The following is a 15,173-nucleotide window of genomic DNA, read 5'->3' on the forward strand; positions in this document are numbered from 1 at the left end:
TTCCCTATGTAAAGATAAGGGGTGGGGGAAGTGGAAGGGAGGGGGTTGACAAATGACAGATGTATGTACCGTAAAAATGTGTCCCCATTAGATCAAAAATCAACATGTTTCGTCATTTCGTTAAAATCTAATAAATGCTGCCAAATATCGAGGTGGACTGTTTTCTTTGGCCCACACTGTATACACAATGTAACTATTCGAATTTCTTCTCAAGGGGTCATTTTTATAACGGTAGAAATTATGTGGCAAAAAATTTAATCAGTAAAGGAATCTAAGTTTAATGTGACCGTATAATTAGATAATTCCAAATTGCTTGAATTTACAATTATATGATTTTTTTATCATAGGGGTAGTTTTCACCCCTAAAAAATTAAAATCAACTACCGGCAGTATTCACATTTTGAAATAAAAGGTAAGTATAACCTAAATCCAAATTTGAATGCAAATCAGTAACGACATGGTATTCAATTACATTGTTTGTTTGAATTGTAACTATTCTAGGGGGTGAAATTTAAGGGTTAAACTGTGACAAAATCTTAAACTATGTTATTTCATGTTAATTGACATTCCTTCATTTTATTAAAATATGATTTGAATCAATTACCCGCTTTAATTTACAATTATTCGATTTTTTTATAATAGGGGTTGTTTCCTCCCCTAAAAAATAAAAAGCAACCGACGACACAAATTCAACTTTGAAGTGGAGGGTCAGTAGAGCCTAAATCCTAATTTTCATGCAATTCGGTGCTGCCCCTTAAAATTACACGGTATCGCCGTATTTCCCGTTCATTTACTGGGCTACGTGTGTGAAAGTATCACGCGATAGCGGAGTTCTGGCAAGCAGTCGAGTGCGGGGAAGACACTTTCCGCATGAGTTAGGAACAATATTTTTTCTAGGGCCGTACGTTTGGAAAAAAGCCACAAAAAATAGAGTTATATCAATTTTTATTTAGAAGTGAAAATACACAAATTAATTCTTTGACAAGGTTGTCAAAATCAAACTTTCAATATAATGGGTTACCACGACGACGATATTGGTTTGTGCGAAATGCGTGTGTGAAAGTGGCTCTTTTAGCACGGCCGTAGAAATAGCCAGGGAGGTAGTGTCAAATTTGACCGGAGCATTTTAGCATGGCTCGTTTCTTATTATTTAGGTAGGTGTTCCAAAGCTTATTAACAAATGATGTGTCAGCTGGCCCAAAACCGGGGATTTTAGCCAAGAAAAGCTAAAATATGAAAGTTGATGGACCAACGCTACAGCTTAAATGTCAAATATTTATATACGTTACTCAGAACATTTAATGGACTTGCTTACTTGGCACCTACCTTTCACTCAGAAGATCGGGGTTCAAATCCTGGCGCGGAAAATTCTTTTTGTTTTTTAAATTGACATTTTATTTTGAAAAATATTTATTTTTATAATACCACGTTTTTATTATTTATACGAGACAATATAAAAAAAATCTGTATGTCTTTTATAGAATTATGCATAGAACTTATGAAATAGCGTATATACATTTGATCATAAATATTATGATTGACCTTAATAAGCAAAATTGTTGTACATGAACCCCTGAAGCTTCCTGAGTTAGTACGACCAATCTAAGTGAAAAAGGGGGTTGGCCTCCCCACCCCATTCCCGACATTTTTTTATCTTTTTAGACAAACTGTTTTTTGCATAATTTTATGTGATGTAAAACCAAAAGATACATACAACCCTAATTTTTCACTTTTCTATCACCAACCCCCATTTTTTTAATAGCAATCTAATTATTTCCCTGTTCTCTATAACATATAAAAATGAATTTTTGCCTGTATGTCCCTTATAGAATCGTAAACTATGCATTTAATCATATTATGATGACCTCAAGCAAAGTTTTTGTACTTACATGAACCCAGGAAGGAGTTAATACTTAATAATATATACTTAATAATTAATAGAGTTAAAAGAGTTAATACTTTTTTATTATTAACTAGCTGACCCGGCAAACTTCGTACCGCCTTAAAACTAAATAATGTTTGAATGTTTAATACCTAAAATTACCAGAAAGCCAAAAAATACTAAAAAATATTGCGTACCCATACTTTTTTCTACCAAATGCATAGTTTACGATTCTATAAGGGACATAGGTACAGACAAACATTCATTTTTATATATTATAGAGAATAGGGAAATATTTAGATTGCTATTAAAACATGGGGGTTGGTCATAAAAAAGTGAAAATTTAGGGTTGTATCTTTCGGTTCTACAACATATAAAATTAAGAAAAAACAGTTTGTCCAAAAAAATAACAAATAATATCTCCCTTTTCACTTAGATTGTTGGTCTTACCAACTCAGGAACCTTCAGGGGTTCATGTACAACAAATTTGCTTATTAAGATCAATCATAATATTATGACCAAAAATGCATAGTTTGCGATTCTATAAAAGACATACAGATTTTTCTATATTGTCTCGTATAAATAATAAAAACGTGGTATTATAAAAATAAATATTTTTCAAAATAAAATGTCAATTTAAAAAACAAAAAGAATTTTCCGCGCCAGGATTTGAACCCCGATCTCCTGAGTGAAACGTAGGAGCCAAGTAAGCAAGTCCATTGAATGTTCTGAGTAACGTATATAAATATTTGACATTTAAGCTGTAGCGTTGGTCCATCAACTTTCATATTTTAGCTTTTCTTGTCTAAAATCCCCGGTTTTGGGCCAGCTGACACATCATTTGTTAATAAGCTTTGGAACACCTACCTAAATAATAAGAAACCAGCCATGCTAAAATGCTCCGGTCAAATTTGACACTACCTCCCTGGCTAAAAAATAACTATACCGACCAGTCGGTGCGTTTTGGTTCAAATCAGTATTCTTGCAAAGCTTCTTTGATAACGGGTAAACCTATAAACACGTGTCAGGGGATGGGAAGAGACTCGATTTGAATCAAAACGAAACCGTATATTTTTATTTGTTTAAATTTAATGTTCAGCATGTTTCAAATCTTTGTTCCTTCCTGTTTATGGTTGCATTCGGATTTAGATACAAAATATCTTATCTGTTATTTGTTTTGAATGTTGTTGTAATATTGCATTTATTTCCTATCATTTTAAGTGTTTTTGATAAACATAAATATGGTATTGTTATTTTTCTCAATTAATTTCTTATAAATGTTGTAGGATCTTGTTTAATGTTCTGTTGTGCAAATGACAAAATATAATCGTGTTTACTAAAATATATGTTTGTCCTCTATTAAAGTAATTTTGGCTATTCATATAGGTATGTTTAAATAATCCTATTTTTAATATATACCTATGTTCTGGTTTAATTTGTAATTTAAATATATTTTGGTGTGTGTTTACATGGATGTACACAAACAGATATTTGAATTACATATCAAGCAACAGCTAAATATAATAAAGGGATTATAAAATTATTATTTATAGTTCTGTCGCCAGGGCAGGGGGTACTACGGCCTCCTTAATTCAGAGGGACTTACAAAAGTTTTTTTTTATGTATTTTGACCCGTAGAACACGAATTTTTTGGGTAACAGTTGATCCGGATGTTCATAAGATTGTTATAAACAAAGAACTTGAGGAATCACATAACAGTGATTTTTCGCAAAACAAAACATTTTTGAAGTTATACTTCTTTACCGGCGATAGAGGGTGATTTTTTTATATGTTAAAACCTATCAGCCCGGCGCATGCGCATTATAACTTTGTTCTGATTGGATGTTCAAATGACATGTCAAAAATTATCCGATATGGCAGCTGTGGTTTGGAGGTAAAGGTAAAGGTAAACAAATGTATAATATATTAGTTTTATTGTTGTGAGGACAGAAACAAAAAAGTTTATAATATTGTAGTGACTTTAAATAGTTTTTAAAAGCAACAGGTACGTAATAATTGTTAATGTATCATGGGTATAAACCTACCTATTTGATCTGCCAAAATACATAGTATTATACTTTTATGTAGATATATGTAATACTTTTATTTATATAATTTGATTACCATCAAAATTTCTATCAATATTCACCTAATATATTGTTTTTTTTACTCTATGTTTTGTTGTATTTTTTCAATTCTAAATCATTTCAATTCAAAATTAAAATAATTTTATCAATTTTCAAAATATCAAAATATCACAAGTTTAATCCGTTTAGTTAGTCGATCTTCGTAAATAATGACACATAGTGTCCGTGGCTAAGCGGAGAAGGCGAATGAATTCCAATACCAACCGCTCTTATCAGCGCTGGTTCGAGTCCCAATAGAAACTTTCTTTTTTGTTTTTTTTAATACATTTTATGATTGTAAGTATATTTATTATATAATTGTATTTTCAGAAAATACGTATTTAGTTAAAAAAAATTTCGACAATTAATGTTCAGACATCATTTGTGGCTTGTTTAATGTGTTTGTGTGTGTTTTATTCTTTTATTATTTTAATTTTTGGCACTGTTCTAATAAAAATGTTTGAGAAGTAGTAAGTATAAATTAGTTTAATATTTAAACAAAATATAAATAAAAAGTATATTAATTTCGTTTAAATCATATAATAGAAGTATAACTTCTTACGTGCGTACAAAGTACACACATTCTTTTTTTGTATTTTTTCTGTCATTCTAAGCAAAACATGTTTGTACAAGTTTTTTCGTAGGATGCATAGTTTTCGACATAAACGCGGTTGAACTTTCAAAAAATCGAAAAATTGCAATTTTTGAACCCGAATAACTTTTGATTAAAAAATAAAATAGCAATTCTGCTTACTGCATTTGAAAGTTCAAGTCAAATTCTATTGGTTTTGATTATTTTAATTGCTAAAAATTAATTTTTTTATTGTTAAACAAAGCTATAAACACATAGTGCTTAAATGATGTTTTCAATGCATTTCTCGTTAAAAATCAAACGAGTAGGCACGCATACAGATAATTTCTACGTAGATTTCGTACATTAAAACGCATGCATTGGGCACGGGAATCGACATCCGGATCAACTGTTACCCAAAAAATTCGTGTTCTACGGGTCAAAATACATAAAAAAACTAGGGTAAGCCCATCTGAATTAAGGAGGCCGTTGTACCCCCCCTGGCGACAGTACTATTATATTATATGGGCTAAAAATACTTGTTCTACCAAAAATAATTTTTATAAAAGCAATAATAATAATGAACCAAAATTACAAAGATTATAGACCATTGAAAAGTTTGGGGTTACATTTTGTAGTTGACTCAATTTTTTTTTATATGTAGGGGTGGGTTAGTATAAGCTTAAGTTCAAGTTTGTGGGGTCGCTACCATAGTCTCCCGACCGCCGTCTTAAAAAAGGGGTCCCGTAAACTAGCAACCCAACAGAAAATTTTATAAGACATTATTTGTAGAAAATTAAATTGTCTCTTAGTTCCTATTACTTTTTTTTTCGTAAAATGGAAAATAAAAAAGTTATAAACAAAAATAACTAAAAATTGCTGAACAAATTTTCTTTTGGGCCCTATAACTTATTTTCTACTAATAGACCAGGGCGCATCTGTAAAAATATTAGTACATTTGGACGTTGAGAGGTGACTCAATTATTTTTCAGAAATTGCTTGAAAATAACTCAAATAATAATATTTGAGTTATCCTCCCACTCAAAAAGGTCCAGAACATTGTTTAAATAATCAAAATGTCAAAAAATGAAGGGAAAATTCGATTTTTTTCTTCGTTTTTTGATTATAACTTTAAAAGTATTCATTTCCGAGAAAAGTTGTACTGACATAAAAGTTGCGTAATTAAATTTCCTACAATATACTTACAATTGGTTAAAAATTTAAAAAAATAGTCACCCTTGTTGCAAAATAGCAATAATTGCGAAAAAACCATACAAAAACAAGTATTCGCATTTTACGTTTTTCAACCATTTATGCTACACTTAGGACTTTCATATTTTACCCAGAAAAACTTTATGATACAGTAAAACAATACTGTAAATTTCATTAAGATCGGTTCAATAGATTTTGCAAAATAAATTTTGCAATCCAGCTTTCGCAAAAAAAATTCATTTTTTCCAAATGTTACAGGACTGAAAATAAAGCAGATAGCAAGTTGAATTTTTTTTGCATATAGAAGTGTACTGTACCTTTCGTTTGCAATTTGCAAAATTAAAATCGATTAACTACCACGGCGTCAGGAATTTTTTTAAATAAACATTAATTATTGGTGCTACGCGCAGGACTGCGGATAGTTTGCTCTGATTGGGCGTTCCAATGACCTTTGATAATAATTGATACATTTTTATAAAATTATGTTAAGTGATAAATTTTATTGCAAAATAAAAACACTTACTCTATTATTTGAAATAACACTTTTTTTTAGCAAAAACTTTCTTTGTTCATATTTTAACTTAGAGAATAAAAGTTTATTAATTTTAAACATATGCAATTGTTTAAACAATATTTCACAAACAATAATAAAATTAGTTTGATTTTTGTGGAATTAAAATATTAAAATACAACAAAATATAGAGTAATAAAATAATATATTAGATAAAGATTGAAAGAAATTTTAGTGGAAATCAACTTGTGTGAATCGAACACCGCTGTCCTGCGCGTAGCACCAAAAATTAATGTTTATTTAAAAAATTTCCTGACGCCGTGGTAAATAATCGATTTTAATTTTGCAAATTGCAAATGAAAGGCACAGTACACTTCTATAAGCAAAAAAAATCAACTTGCTATCTGCTTTATTTTCAGTCCTGCAACATTTAAAAAAAATGAATTTTTTTTGCGAAAGCTGGATTGCAAAATGTATTTTATGAAATTTACGTAATGAGAAAGTGGATGAGTTGGCCAAAGAAGCAATAAAAAATGGTGAGATTCTAACTCAGATCTTATCGACAGATGCAATAAATGATGTCAAAGCTAGAATAAATAAAATATGGAAAAAACAATGGAAAAATATTTCAAGCATATCAAAAAATTTATATTTTTCTTTACATCAAGAACTTCCTCCGCCACCTGATTAATTATCGAGGATATTATTCCTCCTAATACATATTTAAGTATAACCTGCCAAAGCAAGATATTTCTACTATCGTCAGATTAAAAACTCGACACGGAAAATATGAGGCACATCTGCACAAATTAGGAATAGTTAATTCATCAGTCTGTTATTGTGATAATGTTTCGATTAGAGATTTGAACCATATTTTCTTTGAATGCAAAATTAACGAGAGATATATAAATCAATTATATTACAATTTACGACAAACACAAGTTCATTTTCCAATTAGTATAGAATATCTAATAAGTTGTCATAAAATGGAAATATTTAAATTACTCATTAACTACTTGAGAGAAACAAATATAGTCATTTAAGTGAAATAGGTATAAATGTAACAAAACTAATACATTGAGGTAAAAATAAAATAAAAATCTGTGGCTAACGGACCCGCATCCAAGCCATTTTTTCTCTCTCACACACACACAATGAAATTTACAGTGTTATTTTACTATATCATAAAGTTTTTCTGGGTAAAATATGAAGGTCCTAAGTTTACATAGCATAAATGGTTGAAAAACGTAAAATGCGAATACTTGTTTTTGTATGGTTTTTTTTTTTCGCAATTATTGCTATTTTGCAACAAGGGTGACTATTTTTTAAATTTTTAACCAATTCTATATTGTAGGAAATTTAATTACGCAACTTTTATGTCAGTACAACTTTTCTCAGAAATGAATAGTTTTAAAGTTATAATCAAAAAACCAATAAAAAAAATCGAAGTTTTCCTTCATATTTTGACATTTTGATTATTTAAACAATGTTCCGGACCATTTTGAGTGGGAGGATAACTCAAATATTATTATTATCAAGTGAATATAGCAAACAGAGCCGCAGGTTACCTCAATGACACAATATGGAGAGATAAAAATATTGGAAAAGAAATGAAAGGCAGAATTTACAAAACAGTCATCAGATCAATAATGACATACGCGTCAGAAACACGACATGACACAGAGAGGACAAAAAGATTGCTCGAAATAGCGGAGATGAAAACCTTTCGAAAAATCGATGGTAAGACTAAGACTCTATGGGACAGAGCTAGAAGTACAGATATACGACGGAGATGCAAGGTGGACAACATTAATAACTGGGTAAGAAACAGAAGAGTAGAATGACCACACAAGCCGAATGACAACAAATAGTGTAAGTAGTAAGGACAGCGAGAGACATAGAAAGGCGAATAGTGAGAAGACCACGAAAACGATGGAACGACAACTTACCGGAGTCACATTGAAAAAACAGACGGACTCATGTCTGTACAAAAAGAAGAAGAAGAATAACTTATTTTCTAATCAATTTCCAATAAAATTACATTAGAACGAAAAATCTGAAAATTATAAACTAGGTTAAATAGTTTAGATGTCGCTAATCGCTTATGTTTTTGAACGATTGCAATGTAGACATTCGGTTAAACATGATATTTCTGTTAAAAAGCTTTTAATCCATCAATAAGAGCTTAGTGGCAACTTAAAACTTCTAAACATCAGTATTCCTTTCAAAATCGCAGCACTCTGTTAAAGAAAATGTAGGTGATCGATTATACGAGTAATATGAATAAAGAATATTGGGTTGCAAAACTCTTGTTGAGAGTGAGTGTTCAGAGGTGTGATATCTCTCTGATAAAACTTAAACAACTAAATGTTCGGACAAACGAAAATTTATTGAAAACATTCACATTCATCCTTGCTTATTGAATTAAAGAACGAGATCAACAATACATTAAAGTCTATCTGTAATAATAAAATATTGAAATGGCTTGGATTTTATAAACTTTGAATTGTAGTGTTGGCGGAAAATAATTGAAAATATTGCATAATGTCGTGGCAACTAAATATTCTGAATTATTTAGTTACCGTGTATAAAATACATTATTTTAACATTCTCATCATAAGTCGTAAGTTTCTTGAGTTACTTGTAACAAACCCCTAGCCAAAAGCTCGGATAAAATATTTATTCAAAAATAGCCAGAAAACTATGACACATACTAAATGTTGTCAATTGTTAATTACAAAATATTGCCAGCGTAAAAAAATACGAAACATGCTAAAGAATTAGATCTGGCTAATAGACCTGGATCCCAGGTACCAAAAAAAGTTGATTAATAGCAAGCTGAAAATTTGTTAATAGCTTAACGGCCTCTAGTCGGACAAACTATGATGTATGGGAATACTGGAACAGGTTAAAAATTTGGAACGTCAGACTACGAAAACGTTCCAAGTATTTTGTCGGACAGAACTTCCAATTGATTTGTTACCATTTCATTAAACTCTCATGCAAAAATCAGACTGGTGTTTATCACCAACTGGGCATTTTAATGAGTGGAACACGAAGAACATGTCAAATGACAGGAATCATGTTGGTTTAGTAATATCAGTCTGATTTTTGCATGAGACTTTAATGAAAGGGTAACAAATAAATTGGATGTTCTGTCCGACAAAATACATACATGGGAGGTTTTCGTAATCTGACGTTCCAAATTTTTAAACTGTTCCATAATTAAAACTTCCCCTGTTCCAGTGTTCCTGTACATCAAAGTTTGTCCGACTAGACACCGTTAGGATATTTTAAATATATCTTACCGGTCTCGGTCCACGTCACTACTGAGGCGCCCACCTAGTAGCTTGAAGTCTTCGGGAGCAGCTTGCGGAGTCACCTCTGTAAGGGTCCAGCTTTCCATACCATATAGTATTAGTAGTAAAATAGACAAGGCGAAAACGGCGGGTTCGTTAGGAAAAATATTTCCATGAGATTTTTTTTGCATAATCACATTCGTGAGACATCCCAGAATAAGGTTCAAGAAGTCGCCCACATGAAAAGTGGTCCAATTTTTTTTTAACAATTTTTTTTAATCAAATTGCAACAATCAATGTTTTTGGCCCGGACAATTTTTTTTAGGTTTTTTGGACCATTCTGGATAAAAAAGGTCTCTTATAATTTTTCTCTAAATTGATCGTTTTCGAGTTATAAGCAATTTAAAATTGAAAAAAAACGAAAAATGGCGATTTTTAAGCCTAGTAACTCGGTTAAAAGTTATTATTATGAAAGTCAGAAAGTGACTAAATTAAAGTTTAATGCCCACCCTACAAGATCCTGAAAAAATTTTTGTCATTATTTTATTACTAAGCTAGCTGTTATTAAATTTTGAATTAGTCACTTTCTAACTTTCATAATAATAATTGTTAACCGAGTTATTAAGTCTTAAAAAGGGTCATTTTCGCGTTTTTCTAATTTTAAATTGCTTATAACTCGAAAAAGATCAACTTTAGAGAAAAATTATAAGAGACCTTTTTTGTCCAGAATGGTCCAAAAAACCTAAAAAAATTGTCCGAGCCAAAAACATTGCTTTTTGCAATTTGATTTAAAAAAATGTTAAAAAAAAAACACTTTTCACGTGGCCGACTTCTTGAACCTTATTCTGGGATGTCTCATGAATGTGATTATGCAAAAAAAAATCTCATGGGAATATTTTTCCGAACGGACCCGCCGTTTTCGCCTTGTCTAAAAGTATTATAGATATTGTCCTTTTCATGATCATTTTTCAGTGCGTAACAAATGATAGGAAAAAGGGTAAGTCCGTGATAATACACATTTGTGACATTTATTCTAACATGACATTTTAGTTAAATCTGACAGTTCTCACATTTTATTTTCAATTTGGAATAAAAACAAATCAAAAGTGTTTCTTGCATTTATAAAATGGTATTTTCTTTGATTTGTATAGTCTTATAAATTATACAGATTATATTTGTAATATTATTATCTAATTAAAAAAAAATTATTTTTTTATTATGGCGCCATCTATCGACAACTAGAATAACTAGAATAAATGTTATAAAAATGTCACCGACGAAATGTAATCACCGACGTGCCTTTTTTTCTGTCACATACAATTTAATGCGTTAGAAAGAAATCGAAAAACTGTGACGCACTGAAAGATGATCATGAGAAATACTGTACCTCCAAATATCATTATAGAGAAGCGCCATATTTTGCACTCACGAGCCACCACTGGCCTTTTACAATATTAACTACATTACATTACAATGTACGTTAAAGGAATTTGAGATTTTTTCTTTTCATGAGTAATTTTTTAATAATTTACCAGTAGTATGAAATTCATATGACACGACGACCCAATTCAATCATTCATGTTTTTTTCGATGTCATTCCTAATCCATAAAATATCTCTAATCGAACTGTGGTGAATTATAGGATTTATCTTATCCGCATATTTTCGTTATCAGTATACACATATAGAATACACACGTTTTTGTTTCATCATAAATGATTTATTTCCTACCTTAAAACAGTTTTCTGTTCTGTCGGAAACAATAGAATCTTATGTGTATGATAGTATGTTACTACCTTTTGAAAAAATACGTCCTTAATTTTCGACAGTTTAAACGACTTTATCTCAAAACACCGGTAAGTTTCATTTTCTTTTCATTCTAGAAACAAATACCTGAATATTTTTATTTATATACCGGGTGGTGAATTGGAAAACGGACCATAGGAAACTCAATGTAAAATTCTAAATTGTTGAATTCCTGCTTCCCTAATTATTTTAAATCAAAAGATATTAGAAACTATTTGTAGAGGATTGAAATCTGTATTGAAAACAACTGTTAAAATTGTTCTACGAATTAAACATATTCCTAAATTTTGTAAAAATGTAATACATTTTTCAGTTTCTCAGCGTAAAATTAGGCCACACACATTGCAATAAAGTGTCACAATGAAGTTATTATTTTCACATTTTTGAACTGCCAATATTTTTATTTTATCATTTATTGTTTAAAAACAATACAGTTGATAAGTTACCCTGAGTTGCGGAGAAAGTATTAATAATAAAGATTTTTTATTCAGTCAGTGGTATGAGCACTGTCAGTTAAATAATCATAGTAATCAAAGTAACGAATACTGTAAATGATTACTTTATACAAAATACCTACCTACTGAGAAATACGATTCTCGATATGATTACCGGTACTCAAATACAAAAGTAATGATAGTAATCAAAGTAACGAATACTGTAAATGATTACTTTATACAAAAGTAACGATTTGTAACGAATACTCGAAAGTAACTATAATCAACATCACTATCTCTTACCCCACCAGTTTCGCCTCGCTACATTGCTCAGTGTCGGCCTAGCAGCCTTCGAAGATGGAGGTCATTGTCGGTGTTGCCGCCAATGTGAAATTCATGATGTGATATATTTTTTAAATTCAAAATGGATTCCTTTTTTACGAATGGCCCTTGTATATGTTTGAATATATTTTTATTCGAACACTTACTTTTTTGTAAACACGTGTCTTTTAGTTTTTTTGTTGGGATTTGAAAAGTAATCATTATATGTATATACGAGTAGTTTTACCGCAACTCATTCCGTGTTAATAACGTTAACATTTTTAAAACATAATTCTCTCAAATCACGCTATCATTATCTAAAGCTTTGTGCTGAGTTATGTTAGAGTAGAGTGACACACACACATATTAGATCAATATGAGAAAATTGGAATTGGTTTATTTTTAAATTCGATAGATTACAAAGAGTTATCTGACACACAAAACCTGTAATCTAGAATTATTTAATATAGTTTCAATGGCAAAATTAAAAGTTATAAATCCATATTTTATTTTTAGAAAGTTAAATAATACAAACATATAAAGTAAGTTATCATTCGAAGTAGCACGGAAAACGACAATAAATAATATCGTCTCCATACCACCAGAGACCAGATTGACAACAGGTGGAATACTTTCGAGAGAATTTTAAATAATTCCCAACTCATCTGCTCAGCGTGGTAAAAGCTCCAACAAGAAAGATTCCTTAATACTCAAACAAAAGAGTAAATGAATTAAAAATGTATAAACATTCTCAATTTCTTTGCAACACGAAAATGGAGCAGCTGCATAATACTATGGTCAAATCTGAAAGTGCAGGAAGAGTCTATACCGGTTTCGGGGGTTGTTTCCCCCTCATCAGTAGTCCCATATCCTCCTCTCTCAGATTCTTCCACGTACCACACGTTGGGCCTTTCCGAATTGCAAAGAAAGAAATGCCACGGATGAACTAGAGCCAACTACCGAAAAACAAAGTAAGTTATCAATCGAAGTAGCACAGAGAACGACAATAAATATCGTCTCCATACCACCAGATTAACAACAGGTGGAATACTTTCTTTGGTGACACCTCCTGAGATTTTCAAAATTTATAAATTACACAGCCCAACAAAAAAAAATTTTGTCTTGCTGCCAAAAAAAATCAACTGATTTTAGTTAATTCATCTGTGCTGATTCCAAAAATACAAACCTTTTCTTTGTATCAGCTCTAGTTTTCGAGATATAACATACTTATCAAATACTTCAATATTCTTACATTTCTGTATATTCCACCACTATAATTGCAATATGTTTATAAACAAAATTAACAAATTCTAAGACAAATGGGCAAATAAACAAAAGGGCTTATTTTGGTGTTCATTTAGGAGATCAAGATAAATCCTGAGCTCCACCTGTAGTGTGCAAAACTTGTATTGAAAACTTGCGACAGTGGACGAAAGGACAACGAAAGTGTTTAAATTTGGTTTTCCACTGGTATGCAGGGAACCAAAAAATCATTTTGACGATTGCTATTTTTTCTGTCTTGTGAATATAAAGGGCATTAAGCGTAACAATCGACATACGTGAACATATCCTAACCTGGATTCAGCAATAAGACCAATTCCACATCAGCTTAAGCAGATACCCATTCCAATATTTAGCAGTCTACCTATGTTACCAGAGGATAATGCCGAAACGTTATTTGACGAACTGCAGACTAATAGATTTGAGGAAGACGACAGTGATTTTGAAGGGGATTCAACACGTCCTGAGTACTTTACTCAGGAAGAGCTAAGCGATATTATCAGAAATTTGAACCTTCCAAAGGATTTTTCCGAGTTGCTTACCTCCAGACTAAAAGAAAAAATGTTCTTCACCCAGACACCAAAATTAAATACTACCGTAATAGAGATAAAATATATTTTGCCTTTTTTTCTCAGCAAGATGATATGGTTTTTTAAAGGACTGTTAGAAAAAATGGGTGTATCGGAGTATACACCAGATCACTGGCGTCTTTTTATCGACAGTTCCAAACGAAGTTTAAGGTGTATCCTTCCAAATAATGGCAACAAATATGGAAGTATACCAATTGGGCATTAGAGTGGAATAAATGCTCAACAATTTTAACAAACACGGTTGTCATATGAGTATTAAAATTCATTACCTCCACATCCGCTTAGACCGTTTCCCAGAAAATCTTCACCAAGATATCAAAACGATGGAAGAGGGGTATCAGGGAGATGGGGCTATCACATGATGGCGGATTACTGCTGGAGTCTTCAAAGGGACCGTCCTTTTAAAGCCTTTGCAAGAAAATCATATAAAAGGAAGTTTTTAGGTGACACCGAATAACACATTTTTGTTGTGACTCTGCCGGTTAGGTTAGATGAAAAGTTACGTTTTTTTGGCAGATGTTTGATGATTTTTGTAAGTACATTATTGTACAATAAATATTTTACTTTTTATTCGTATTTGGTTTATTTCATGGGTAGCAACACTACATATGTAGGTGGTGTTGCGTTAAATTACCCTATTCGCGGTGTGCAAGTACTTGGAAGGGGAAACGAGAAACGACCCTGCGCGAGTCGCGGAGAAATATTGCAACTATCTTAAATAATTCATATTGTCAATTGAAATTGTCAAATTGACGTATATTTCATACCTTCTGTCAATGAAGCAGAAAAATTATATATTGCTCCACAATATTGATATGATATGCAATTATTAAATAAAGGTAAATTTAATTAATTTTATTTTGCTTGCAGTACTGCATTTTAATAACTAATTTTATTTACTACATACAATTGTTGACGTTTTCATAACATAACCTGAATCTTATTTTTTCTTCTTATTATTTTTTTGGACTATGGCCTTGACAATTATCCAGTAACCAGGACTAATATAATTGGCCAATATAATTAAAAGTGCGAATTTTAGTATAGAGCGTAGAAATAGGGGTCGCTTTGCCGAACTTGCACGGTCCCAATATGTTAGAAATGTGATCTGTTGTCGTATTTTCTGAAAACGATCTGATGG

At 31.2% G+C, this 15,173-nt stretch overlaps 1 protein-coding gene across 3 annotated transcripts in view; it reads left to right on the forward strand.

Moving 5' to 3' along the window:
• The window catches only part of LOC126888350 (hippocampus abundant transcript 1 protein), an 89,355-nt gene that overhangs the window by 20,172 nt on the left and 54,010 nt on the right, over nucleotides 1-15,173 (forward strand). The window contains exon 1 of one of the 3 annotated variants that reach the window (XM_050656521.1): nucleotides 11,266-11,456. The exons of the other annotated variants lie outside the window; for them this stretch is intronic. Coding sequence (XP_050512478.1) covers nucleotides 11,373-11,456 — 84 coding nt within the window. The 5' untranslated portion in view covers nucleotides 11,266-11,372. Of the gene's footprint in view, nucleotides 1-11,265; nucleotides 11,457-15,173 lie in introns of those variants that run through there. 3 annotated transcript variants of the gene reach the window in all.

Source organism: Diabrotica virgifera, chromosome 7 (genome assembly GCF_917563875.1).
Source record: "Diabrotica virgifera virgifera chromosome 7, PGI_DIABVI_V3a".
Classification (NCBI taxonomy): Eukaryota; Metazoa; Arthropoda; class Insecta; order Coleoptera; family Chrysomelidae; genus Diabrotica; species Diabrotica virgifera.